A 13,348-nucleotide genomic window follows, 5' to 3' on the forward strand; every position below is an offset into this window, starting at 1 on the left:
ATAATTCTATGAGTAATTAAATTATAACTCAAAAATTGTTTTTGTACTTTCTTCCTCAAAGGACTCATTTACTGCAACAGGGTGTTACGTCAGCCCTATAATACTGTTAATACGTTAGCCCTATAATAAAGTTAAATACAGTTAAATTTGCTGGTGAGTTTTGCATTAATCCATCAGTAGTGATTATTTTAAAATAATTAGTTTGAAATAATAAGGATTTTTTACACAGAAGGACAATAGAAGAACAGTTTATCATAAAGCAAAAATCTTACCGAGATTGCAATTCCTTGATATCGTGTTGCGCCTGTTCCAAGGCCGCGCGTTCTCTCTTCAACTGCGCTTCCGTTGCACGTAAAGATCGCTCAGTGTGTTCACCCCCACTTTCTGCTTCCTTCAGCATAGTTTGCACGCGAGATAGCTCGAGCTCCAGGGTCGTGCGGTTTTCTTCTAACCCTGGTGAATCAATATTAAAAAATTACTGCTACACTGCAAGGTACAGGCCACTTGTTTTCTAACCGGTCAAGACACACTGCTAACGCTACTACGGTTCCAGTATAACGCCAAATAGGTACTGACCAGTGCATGGGTACAATAAACTTCACGGACAGTGTGTTTGTGTCTTAAACTGCACAGGTACGTTGTGAGGCGCCAAACTTTTTTCCAATTTTAACTGTAACATACGAGGTGACGAATAGTATGGGCATATGTTTAATGAGTGTATTTGCTGAATAAACTTTTTTGTATACTCATTGACAATACCGGCACGCAAGTAAAGCCGCGCAGACGTCGCGTGTGGAAGGGGGACTCCACACCGCACCTATTTGTGGCCCCATCGAATGACGTAGTTAACTCATCATAGTCTTCGGTATGGGTAGCTTTTCGTTGACGTTCACCTATTATCATTTCAGTTTTGCAGTTTGGGAGCCAAATCGGGCGAAATACAGTAACTATCCGCCTGTTCTTGAAATGGCATTTCATTTTGTGATGCGACATACCCGCGATCTTATGATATGCTTCGTCTCTCGCCCTGGCAGCGTCCCTTCTCTCGTGCTCCGCGCGTTTGACATGTTCGCGCAATTCTCGACATGCGCTGTTATACTTGTCTCGTTCGGCAGTGCAGTTGCTGAGTTGACGACGAGTGTCGGTCAGTTCTTTGCGGAGGCTCTCTGATTCGTTTTCCACTGAAAAATATGAAATTAAGTTACTCTACGAGTATACACGACTGTTAAACATTTACACAATAATAGGAACACCTATGAAATGACTGGATGGAATATCTTTTGTAACAAAGGTTATTTGGTTGTTCTCATTGGCAATGGCCATTTGACATCGATGTTCACAGTTATGTATTATACTTTCTATCCCTATTAACAAGATATATGAATATTTATAATTGGTACTCAGAATAGAGAAGAATAAAAACTCTCGTATATAATTAAACGCCATATTATATTTTATACCATTAAAATTCGATTTGGTACACATTTTTTTTTTAACTTTTACAAATTTATGACATAAATGTAACATTTTACTGTAATGTGTGACAATAAAGACGATTTTTTTTTTTTTTTTGTTTCTATATAAATTAAACTACCACCTCGTTCGGCTAAAGGAGACATTCTGTACAAGAACAAATGTGTAATGGGCTGAGCGCATGGCTAGACAAAATATGCTAATAACATAAAATTCTTGTTTTCCCTATTACTGTGATTTGGCAGATATAATCGAGGAATAAGATTTTGGTATCCTGCCAATGCTGTAAGTAAATTATAAGTCTAAAGTGAATTATCCTCACAATCTTTCAATTTGCGCAAAGTGTCCTGCAACTGCGCATACGCCGCATCGTATTTGTCCTCGGCGAGTGACAACTGCGCGCGTGTCTCCTGACACTCGCGGTTCACTGCCTCCTTCTCCAGGTGAAGCTCTTTGATGCGATTCTCGAAACGAGCACATTCGTCTTCTGCTGCTGCCCTGTTATCCGCAGACGGACAATTTTAAATAAAACTCTCAGAAATTTATTCCTAGCTGATTCCAATTTAAAAATGGCGAACCGTTACAACCCTAGCCGCATATTGCTTTTATTTCCGATTTTTTTTTAATTTATGCCCATATTGCTTATCAATAATAATATTGGCCTATAAAACCAATACTATTTGCCCATACTTTTTATCCAGTTAGTTCTTATTCTTCAGTCGAATTGCTGCCCAACTACGGACCTGGTTTTTGCCTGCCGGTTGGCTTTCAGCAAAGATATATAAGATAAGGAAACTCCGCCTCGAATAGACTCTTCATTAGGGGCAAGCGACAAGTATAACCCAAGTAAATAGTAAAGTGGTTAATGTGGATATTAAATGTTTATAAATTATACGTAAAAAAGTGGTGTTAAGAACAGTTTGTAGTTTTTTTTTTAAAACCCCGAACTTTCCGCTCTTATAGCACGACAGTCTCTGCTGTCAATAATATAATTTAATATAATAATAATAATAATAAAATAGTTTATTCACAAGAATGTAGGTACATAGAGTTTTTATAATGTTAAGAAACTGTACCTAAATTAACTTATACAAATGGTTGAAAATTAGGGTAGGTACGAGTACACAGCGTGTGCCTAAATATTTTCATTAATGCAATTGATCTTCTTTAAAAGAGATCCCAAGCAAAATCGCCATAAAAACTCTCAGACAAAAAAAAACTTAATCTATATGTATAAAAGGCAAAGGTGACGGACTGACTTGACGGAACAGGCTGAAATTATTCGCTAAGAAAAGATTTTTGAAAATTCCATCCCTAAGAGGGTTAAATGGGGGATGAAAGCTTGTATAAAATCCTTCATTTATCAATTTATTTTTGAAGTTCCATCCATGAGATCGTAGGTTTTCGAATAAAAATAAAGAAATACGTTTTTCACAAATTTTTAAAAGTCCAACTCGAAAGGCATCATATTTTTCTTTTAACGGCAAGACGTTTTTAAACCTTTGTATTTAAAAATTAACAAATAAAAAATTCAACTTAACGTGAGCGAAGGCGAGGGCAAAAGCTAGTCTTTTATAATATTATTAAGGAATTGTAAAACATTCCGAGCCCACTTATAAAACTTTGGTTACATTAAGATTTGATTTTACGTGAATTGTTTTTTGTTCTGTACTTACTTTGCTTCCTCCAACCTGGTCTTCAAAGCGGCCAAATCATCCTTCAACTGGTTAATATGATTTCTGTCCTGATCCGACCTTGCTTGCCCGTCTCTGCGCACGCGTTCCAGTTTATTCTGTTCACAGCAGAGGATGCGTTTGGCTTCTTCAAGTCTTTCAATTAGTGCCTGGTGTTCTTGATGAGCTGTCACAAAATTTAATTTTCATCATCATCATATCCACCCATTACCGGCGCACTGCAGCACAGGTCTCCTACCAAAATGAGAAGGATTTAGGCTATCCACCACGCTGGCCAAGTGCGGGTTGGTGGACTCCACACGCCTTAGAGAACGTTAGAGAGAACTCTCAGGCATGCAGGTTTCCTCGCGATGTTTTCCTTCACCGTCGAACCAAATTACATTTTAATTACTTAAACCTAAAGTGAAGTGAAGTGTAAGTCCTACCCGCTGCACGGCTAGCATGGGCCGGAGACAATGATATGCCCGAGAAAAGGACAAAAAATATATCTTCTCTCTAAGCATTTTCAACTCCTAGAGCACTGGCCCACAATTAATATCCAAATAGTATATATGTAATAATAAACGGATGTAAACTATTCCTATTCCATGTTCCCGTGATTTACCAGGTGGACACGTTAATTATATCCCCCGTCAAGAGGTATAATCGGGGTATATCGGGGTAACTTTTGTCTCCTGCCTCTGCTAGCCCTGCTGGGCTATTATAAGCTTCATATAAAACTTACCCATGAGTAAAGCCTGTTGTTTATCGTTCTCAGCTCTTAACATGGCCTCGTCGTGTTGCAACATTAACTGATCCCTGGCTGCTAATAGCTTTTTCTCTTTCTCTCTTGCTGCGGCCTCGAATGATTCCCTCTCGCTTGTCAGTGATGCTATTGTTTGACTCAGCTTTTGTTCTAACGATTGTCGCAAAAGTTCCTGTTTATTTGAATAATACTTAAGTGTTACTGAAGTTTACCAAAAGTTTATTGACTTTCTTACTCAGTGAAATTATTATTTAACAGAATATCACTACTCGACATCAATGATTCAAATGTCGCTAAAATTACGCAACATTTCGTTAGTTACATTATATATTTTTTTAAATTAATGACTAGAATATTAACTATAACTCGACGGATTTTTATAACGACATAATATGAATCACGCTTTGGGAAAGAAGATTTAATTCCATGTTCGATTCAGTCAATTTCCGCTGCTAAAGTGTCAAGGTTTTCTACACTTTCAAATTTATTTTAAGGTACACAGGTGCCGGAATGACATACCTTTTCCTCTTTGAGCTTGGTTATATTCTCCGTAGTAGTCCGATTGAGATTGGTGATGACCTGCTGGTACTCAGCCTCCTTCTTGCCTGATTGCTGCGACATACTGTTTCTTGTTTCTCGAAGCTTCTTTTCGCTATTTTCGAGATCTTTTGTAAGACGGGCAATTTGTCCTGTTACGAAGATTATTATTCGTAAAATAAATAATAAAATAAATATACCATAAGTATCATATCTTAAGTATTACCGCAACTATTCATCAGTTATCTTAGTACCCATAATACAAGCTACGCTTACTTTGGGACTAGATAGCGATGTGTGTAGTGTCGCGGTATATTTATTTATTTATATACATAAATACTTATCATCACACAGACATTTTCCAGTTGTGGGAGCCCACGGCTTTAGACCCAGAAAGCAGGACCAATCGGCCGTCAAATAATTTGTCTGGTTCTTTTATATGATCATGAAATTCACAATCGTTTTTTTATAGATAGAAATTTATTTTACATAGTACACGATCATAAGGTACAGTTAGGTAACGTCGATGGTATTACCAAAAATAATTACGAATAAACTGAAATTAAATCAAATCAGAACTAGATATCGAAGTAAACTATATTCTTCTTCATACAGAAGTTTTTTTATAACCGAAATTTTACCTTTAAAGTTCTCTTGCTGAACCAGAGTTTCTTGCAAATCATGTTCCAGCTTGCTCCTCTTATTATCCGCGTCCTCTAACATATTCGCTGTATCGAACAGCACCGCTTCTAAAGCGTCCTTCTCTGAGCGAACCCCCGCTAACTGCTCTTGTAAATGTTGTTTGTCCTTCTCCAGATTGTCTATCATTAGCTATGGATTAAACCAGAAACTTAAGTGTAATCTTTATATATACATTTCTTGTGTGCGTGTATGTCACTGAACTCCTCCTAGACGGCTGGACCGATTTGAATAAATTTTTTGGTATGCGTTTGGGTGGCACCCTGTATGGCTTAGATTCACAAATCAGCCCGACAGATGGCGCTGGGGTCAGCTAGTATGAATAGGACAGCTTTTTAAAACAAATTGTTTTATGTAAAGCCTGATCAGCGCAGGAACTCCACATTCTTTGGATAAGTTATTATAAAACCTAGACGGACAAATATGAAAAGGACTCTTCAAATCTTAGGACTTATGTTACTATATACTTATAAATACTCGATTTTCGTATGTCAAGGTTTCCAAAATAACAACATAAAATAAAGATATCTTTTTAACCCATTCATTTAAATCTAAAGCGAAACACTTATCTCGAGTTTTTTTTTTCATTTTGCTCCCCGCAAAATCAGAATTTGTTTATTTACGCTTTACGGTACTATAATCAACCATTTACGCTATTTGTTTTTATTTGTTCTCTTGGTACATAGATTGTATAAGTTATTTACGCATAGTAATTGGCATTAAAACACGAGTCTGTGTTTCTAACACGAGGCGAAGCCGATTGCAAAGCATACGAGTAGATAAAATATACAACAGCCATAAACAAATATACATGCCTGTTTTTCCTCGGAGTCCTTAACGTGGTCATCCAGAGATCTATTCAGTCGACCGATAGTTTCATTTGCCTGCTCCAATCTTTGTTGCAGACGTATGATCTCTTCATTCAACGTATCTTTTTTACGGGCCATGGCTGTCAATTGGGAACTAAGTTCGCCACGCTCTCTGAAAAACTTTGTAGCTTCAGGGAAGTATTGACGTATTAAAAAAATAATAATTCAAAAAGTAATTCAATAGGCGCATATAGTCGATAAAAATTATAGATATAATAAAAAGTGAACGGCTAACGAAATACAATGAAACTTGATCAACGATCAGTTGTAATCACTAATTTACGGAAGTTACGAGAGACCTTCAAAATTCGGTGAACATCACTATAGTAATTATAACTTTATTTTTTAAAACGACGCAGAACTCTGCAGTAGTAATACAAAAGTAATAGCAAAAACTACAATCAACAGACAGACAGGCAAAGCGGTGAAACTTATGGCAAATGCTGAGCTGCCTTTCTGTCTGGTGTTATACACAGACATTCTGTTACTATTTTATTATAAGATGTACTGTTTGTAACACTTAACATGAAAAAATGTATTTTATTTTCTTTCTTTATATGAGTAATAACCCTTTTCAAGATAAAGAGATACAGCTGTATAGAACTCTTCGGGGCTTAAAAGTGGATGGTTTTAAAAAAACAACCAACCAGTAGTTAAGAATTCCATACCTCATCACTTGTCGCAACTCCATCTCAACTTTCTCCCTCTCACCCTCCAGGAATTTAATCTTCTCATACAAGGACGCCTTATCCGCCTCCAACTCCATCCTATTTTGCTCAGCCGCTAGTAACTCTTTGCGGAGTGAGTTCAGATCACCCTGTAGGTCTGACGACTGATTTGATAGAGATGATCTTTCGTCTTCCAGCTTAAATTAAAAGATTTGAAATTTTAATTCTGTCATATGCATCTATATATATCTATAGAATATATATGAATATACACCCTAAATATATACATACACATTCTTGTGTATAAAACATAGTGATTTTTTATCGTCGAAAATCGACAGCCCGTTTAATTTATCTAATTTACAGTAACTCTAAGCAATATTCAAAATAATTAAAGTTTATAAAATTTCAGTTTGTTTGTAAATTTATACATTAACTTCTGCATTTAGAAATCCTACGGAATACGGAAACAACTGATCAAATTAGGTGCCTATTCATATTTCAGGATGATTTGAAATGAAACTGACGCCGCACCGTGTCACTAGTAGTAAATACAGGGATGCTACTTTTACACCTTACAGTTAATTTAATTTTCTTTATTATTTTTTACCAATCAATAGTAGACATTGGGTATATAAACTGGGTCACTATTGTTCGACGAAAAAAAAGGCACTGTGGATTACATACAAATATTTGTCACCGATTGTATTACGATCCTTTAAATGGAAAAACCCATGCCTTTCTAAACATTGACATAAAATCTTATGCACTTAACTCGAATAGTTATTTCTTGTATTGATTCATGTTAATAAAGAAATAATATTTTGAATCAGGATTCAGGGAAGGGTCGTCGTTGCGTGAATCTAACGGATGAAAATACAAAATAAATCAATTTACTTACATTCTTGACATCATCTTGTAGTTTCTTCTTATCGGATTCCAAGTTTCTCACAACATTCTGCAATTTCTCTACAAGGTCTTGGAAATCTCCACGCTCTATTAATGTTCTTTCTAGCTCTATTTCCAGTTCACCTGTACAAATAATTAAAACATTTCGATATTATACACATACACACGCGTTTCAGTCATGCATGCATTCAGCATGCTATTCTCACATAACCGTTAGAGAACCCAACACACCCTAGAAAGTTTCCTTTGTTAAAGTGCACTATATATTATCTCAATGATTGGGAAGGCACTGGCCTAAGATACGGGATTTCCTAGTTTAGGGGTCAGGATTCAAAAGATTTATTGTACTGAGTTTTTCTAATAAATATATTCTATTTTCTATTTCTATTTCTATTTTTATTATCCGATGTACTATCCAAATAGCATTGCCGACAGTGTAGTCTATATTTTTTCGCTGAAGGCATGCTGAACATATAAACGACTCTTTCTCTCACACACTGAAAAAGAAAAGTAGTCTACTTCTACTTTAGATCTTCAGTGAGTCTTTTATTAAAACCAAATGGGGCGCTTACCAGTCGCCTAACACACAATTATTATTTCACTGGTATTAAGGTAGGGACCCTTGAAAACCGATGACGAATTTTTACAAGTCAAACAGATATGTATTTTAAAAACTTGTCACAAACAAACGACGTATACACCGCAGTAATTGGTTGTAGATTAGTATGGGGATATCTCAGGGTGTCTCCTTTAGTCAATTGGCTTCTAGAAGGTGGATCGTTGTGCTAGGAGACTCATTGGCCACGACCTTGTAGTCTTCAAACTTCTAACTTGTATTCTAAAAGATTTATTTCGGAGAGTGGGCTAGGGAGCTATTCGATTTGGTTGAACCTTTTTTTTTATTCCACTACAAGTTAGTCGTTGACTGCAATCTCACCTGGTGGTAAGTGATGATGCCATCATGACATCGCACTGGAACACTAAAACGCTTAGCGACACGTCTTTGTCGGTAGGGTGGTAACTAGCCACGACAAAAACCAGGCTCTCCTTTCTACCTATTCTGTGGTTGAAATACCATCAACACGTACGAAGCGCTTTGCATTTCTGATGCGCATTGCAAAGGCCTGGAGTGCCCTCTCATCTTCCTTCTTCCCCGATACCTATAGTCAAGCACTTATCTACTTATATATTAAAAAAAGAGGGTTTTCTGAAAAGGAAAATCGAACTTACTTCTGTTTTTCTCCATCTGGGACAATATTGCGTCGGCTTCCAACTTCTGCTGGTCCAAAAGATCTCTGGCCAAGGCTATCTTGTTAAGATCCTCTCTTACAGTCACGAGTTCTGAGCGCATTCGTGATGAGCGCTCCTCTTCGGCTCTATAAATTGTTAAATTAGGTTTATTACATTAATTATACCATTACTAGCAAAAAAACTATGCTCAGTCGATCATAATGCGATGAGCATTAAATTCGACTGAACATTGCCTTGTCTACTAGTCGACCTTGAAGCAGGCTTATAAAGCACACGGTTAAAAAACTGAATAAATAAAAATTAAAACATACAAGTATGACACATATACGTAAGACGTTCCATTTAGTTCATTATTACATATGCAATATTACCATGTTTAAAACCAATCTAAATGTTCTTTTCAAAAACATCTGTCAGTTTCTCGTTTATTCATTTGAAAGACGTATTCGGGGGTTTAAACTAAAAATAGCGCTGGGTTTTAGGACATCTCAACGGTTGTGTATCCGTTTTTAATGTTCTTTAACGCAAACAACATGCTGAACTAAACGTTAGCTCGTCTTAACTACTAGATAATTTGTTCAATATTAAATACCTCAAAACAGATTCTCTGTTAGACGCCTCACGATGTAAACGGTCCACTTCGGAGTTCAAAGCACGCTTCTCACCCTCCAAAGATTCTATGCCTTTTTCTAAACGACTGTTAATTTTCTGAAGTTTCTCGTAATCTGATGTTAACGACTCCACCTTTTGAAATAAATAAAGATGTTAACGAGTTTTGTTACAATATAAGAGTGATAGGTCGACTTCACTATTGGGGGGCCGAGTCCGAATCCCCCTAACTTTTCTAAGTTATATGCGCTTTAAGTAATTAAAATATCACTTGCTTCAAAGGTGAAGGAAAACGTCGTGAGGAAACCTGCGTGCTTGAGAGTTCTACATAATATTCTCGAAGGATTGTGGGGTCCACCAATCCACACTGGGTCAGCGTGGTGGACTATGACCTTAACCCTTCTCATTGTGGGAGGAGACCCGTGCTCTGTAGTGGGATGATGATGATGAGATCTTCCCGCAGAAAAATATGCAAATATTCATCCTTAAAGCTCGATAAATATCTCCTCGTAATATGTATCTGGTTTAAAAAGCATTCATAAATTCCGAAAGCTCATTTTAATGCCCAGTTTAGAATTACATTATTACTAAAAAGTCCGTACAAAATCGCAACAACAGCCGGTCAGGATCGTAAGGTTCTAATTTGTAATGTGCCTTTTATATTCTCAGACTTGGGGTACAGTTTTTAATAATGATTTTTATGTAATTTTATACATGAGTGATATTTCTGTCGAAAAGTTATGGAAATAAACTTACCGGTGTGGGGGATAAACCATATATAATACACACATCGCCATCTAGCCAAAGAAAGCGTATGGCTCGTGTTACGGGTACTAAGATGACTCATGAATATTTATACGAAAAATATACATAAATACCTAAAATATACATTTTAACACCCAGACACTGAAAAACATTCACGCAATGTTTGTGTGATACAAAAATTTTCCAGTCGTGGGCAAACCCACGGCCTTGGACTTAGAAAGCAGGGTCGCTGCAAACTGCGCCAATCGGCCGTCACATATAATGAAGGTAAGATAGAAAAAAAACATACCATGGCATTGATTTCGACTCGATTCCGTTCCAGATTGTTCTTATCGATCCGCAAAGCTTCAACGGTCTTCTGCATCGATTCCTTTTCTTGCATAAGTTGGTTTAGATCCGTTTTTGCTTGATCTAATTTACCTAAGTAAAAAACATTACTATTAACGTAAGTATCTCTACCTGATCATATCAGAACCAGAGTTACATAGCTCAGCGAGATGCAAAGCTGAAGTGGAAATGGGCGGGGCACATAGCTCGGAGAACCGAGGGACGTTGGGATTGTAAGGTGTTGGAATGGCGACCCCGCACAGGTAAACGCAGTGTTGGTCGGCCCCCAACGAGGTGGACAGACGACAGCGAACGAGTCCGCTGGAAACAAGCGGCCCAGGACCGTGGCTTTTGGAACTCTCTACAAATGACCTATGCCCAGCAGTGGACTTATATATAATAGTGACTATTAACGTGAAAAGTTTTTTTTTTGTTGGTTAATGTTATTAGCACCACCCAGGTTAATTTCATAGTATATTCCTAAACATACAACTCGATTTATTATAACAGTGTTGTTGGTACGATTGTTTTCTTGCTTGTTAAGATACAATCATACTAACAAGCTCTTAAGCTAAGCTATATATCATTCTAGTACGATCCCGTGAAGCAACTAAATAGAGGTAAGGGTTTAAATTCAAATTCAAATTTATATTTTGCATATTACAGGTCAGGTTGGATAGAATAACACGTATGAAGTCCCAATGTATATCGCCTCTTTGGGCGTCCAACAATTACAATATTTTAAAGACCAAAGTTAATTATTTAAAACTAGTACATAAAATGTCTTAATTAAACTAATAATATTAGAAAATTCATTAATATTATAAAATGTTTTGTTAATTTTTTTTTTTTTAATTATTTAAATTATTTTCCCATATGATCTTTGGTAACTTATTTGGGCTACTTATTATTTAACAACTGCCATCTAAGACTAATGTCAAATGAGATCGCAGTCAACTGTTTTGAAATAGCCAAATCTCCTGAACTGCAAGCAACCCCGTTGCCCGTTTTCACAAACGACAAACAAGGCTATAACTTAATAAGTAACGCCTGATCTTAGGAGATTCCTAGGCATACATCAACTTTTCACCAATAGTTATCATCTAAGAGTTGGTGAAAAGTTTTCTTTCTCTACACATCGCCGTAAACATTAGGTATACGATTTAGGTGATTTTTGTGAGAGCTCGTCTGTGTAACACTCCGGCTACTACCCTCCCACCACGCAACTCGCGCACTCTCGCGCAGAGTACGGGTGTGCATAAGAATTCGCGACTCACGGCTGAGGTGGACGCGTCAATTACAATTTTCCTACCAAATACATACATATAGAACTTGATAATAATTAGTTCGCCCTTTGTATAGTGCTAAATAACCCCAGATTCGGGTTTTTGCACCTACTACTGCGGAGTAATACTTCGGCTGTCTTGTTGGCCATTTACGTTCCATTTACTCTCCGCAACAGTAAATAAAATAAATAAATAAATATACAATACACACATCGCCATCTAGCCCCAAAGTAAGCGTAGCTTGTGTTATGGGTACTAATATGACTGATGAATATTTTTTATGAATAATATACATAAATACTTATAATATACAAATAAACACCCAGACACTGAAAAACATTCATGTTCATCACACAAACATCTTCCAGTTGTGGGAATCGAACCCACGGCCTTGGACACAGAAAGCAGGGTCGCTGCCGACTGACGGCCGTCGTGCAAGTTAAGTGGTGTTAAGTGCCGGATGTGGGAATCCATTGAGTGTGCGAGAACCCACTGAAATTCTTATAAGTATATCAAGTAAATGGTAGGAATCCTATTGTGCCAATAAATATTCTGTAATGTTATAAGCTTACGTTGTTTCTTTAAATAAAGCCCAATGTAACATATGGCGCCAAATATTAAGAGCAACACACTCATATGGGTTCCCGTGTTATGATAGTTCTTGTTGATACTCTAAGGCTTTAAAATTAGTTTTAGTGATGCAGTAAAGCAACAATATTGTAGAATGTATAAGCGTATAGTTAGTTCTATTCTTAATTACATAGTTTAAATTTTATTTTGCAACACACACCTAAAATAGATTTTGCATTATATCTATGTAAAGAACTCTTTTCTCGAGTTCATATATCGAACCTTTTCTTAAAGTCACCAATGTTTTTTCAGTAATAAGTGACATTTAAAAAAGACATTTAAGAGTTTATTTTAAGAAGAAATGATTGGATTTTAAAAGACCTGAAGTAAGGGCTCTAAATGTTGTTTCTTGTAATTTCACGAGAAACGCAATTTCGTCTTTATTCCAACTACCCATTGAAGAGACTAATAAAGTATAAACATTATTATATCTAAAAAGGAAAGGAAGGAAGGCAATATCGCCGTGCTTTTTTGTGCCGCTGAACAGCATTGTTGCAATGCTGTGTTCCGTTCTGAAGGGCGTGGTTGCCGGTGGTATTCATCGGTCAAGAATTATGCTTACCTTAGTACATCACGCTTACCTTGCAAGTCTTGAACTTTGCTCTCCAGAGATCCTATAGTGCTGTCCGCCGCCTCACAGTGCTTCCTACTGGTCAGAAGTTGCTCTCTAGTATTTTGCAATTTCACCTAAAATAAAACCAGGTTTAATACAAAGAAGACATAACGTTACCAGTGGACCATTGTTTAGGATCGTGTTTTCTAATCCCTCTCTGATATGAGAAAGAGGAGCGTGGATCGTTGCTAGATACGAACCTACTGACAAAGACATGATGCTACGATTTCGCGTAGAAACCGGTAAGGGATGTGAGTTTAAAATGACTGCCAT

The 13,348-nt window shown here is 36.9% G+C and overlaps 1 protein-coding gene across 1 annotated transcript in view; it reads right to left on the reverse strand.

Moving 5' to 3' along the window:
* LOC120627085 (rootletin) overlaps positions 1-13,348 on the reverse strand; it is a 34,398-nt gene that overhangs the window by 15,352 nt on the left and 5,698 nt on the right. Inside the window, exons 7-20 of the mRNA XM_039894931.1 lie at positions 13,044-13,149; positions 10,509-10,639; positions 9,438-9,589; positions 8,825-8,970; positions 7,587-7,717; positions 6,686-6,882; positions 5,964-6,129; positions 5,091-5,280; positions 4,432-4,601; positions 3,892-4,084; positions 3,150-3,333; positions 1,796-1,971; positions 996-1,181; positions 273-453 (exon numbers count right to left, since the gene is read on the reverse strand). Of these exons, the coding sequence (XP_039750865.1) occupies positions 273-453; positions 996-1,181; positions 1,796-1,971; positions 3,150-3,333; positions 3,892-4,084; positions 4,432-4,601; positions 5,091-5,280; positions 5,964-6,129; positions 6,686-6,882; positions 7,587-7,717; positions 8,825-8,970; positions 9,438-9,589; positions 10,509-10,639; positions 13,044-13,149 (2,309 nt within the window). The remainder of the gene's footprint in view (positions 1-272; positions 454-995; positions 1,182-1,795; positions 1,972-3,149; positions 3,334-3,891; positions 4,085-4,431; positions 4,602-5,090; positions 5,281-5,963; positions 6,130-6,685; positions 6,883-7,586; positions 7,718-8,824; positions 8,971-9,437; positions 9,590-10,508; positions 10,640-13,043; positions 13,150-13,348) is intronic.

Source organism: Pararge aegeria, chromosome 10 (genome assembly GCF_905163445.1).
Source record: "Pararge aegeria chromosome 10, ilParAegt1.1, whole genome shotgun sequence".
Taxonomy (NCBI): domain Eukaryota; kingdom Metazoa; phylum Arthropoda; class Insecta; order Lepidoptera; family Nymphalidae; genus Pararge; species Pararge aegeria.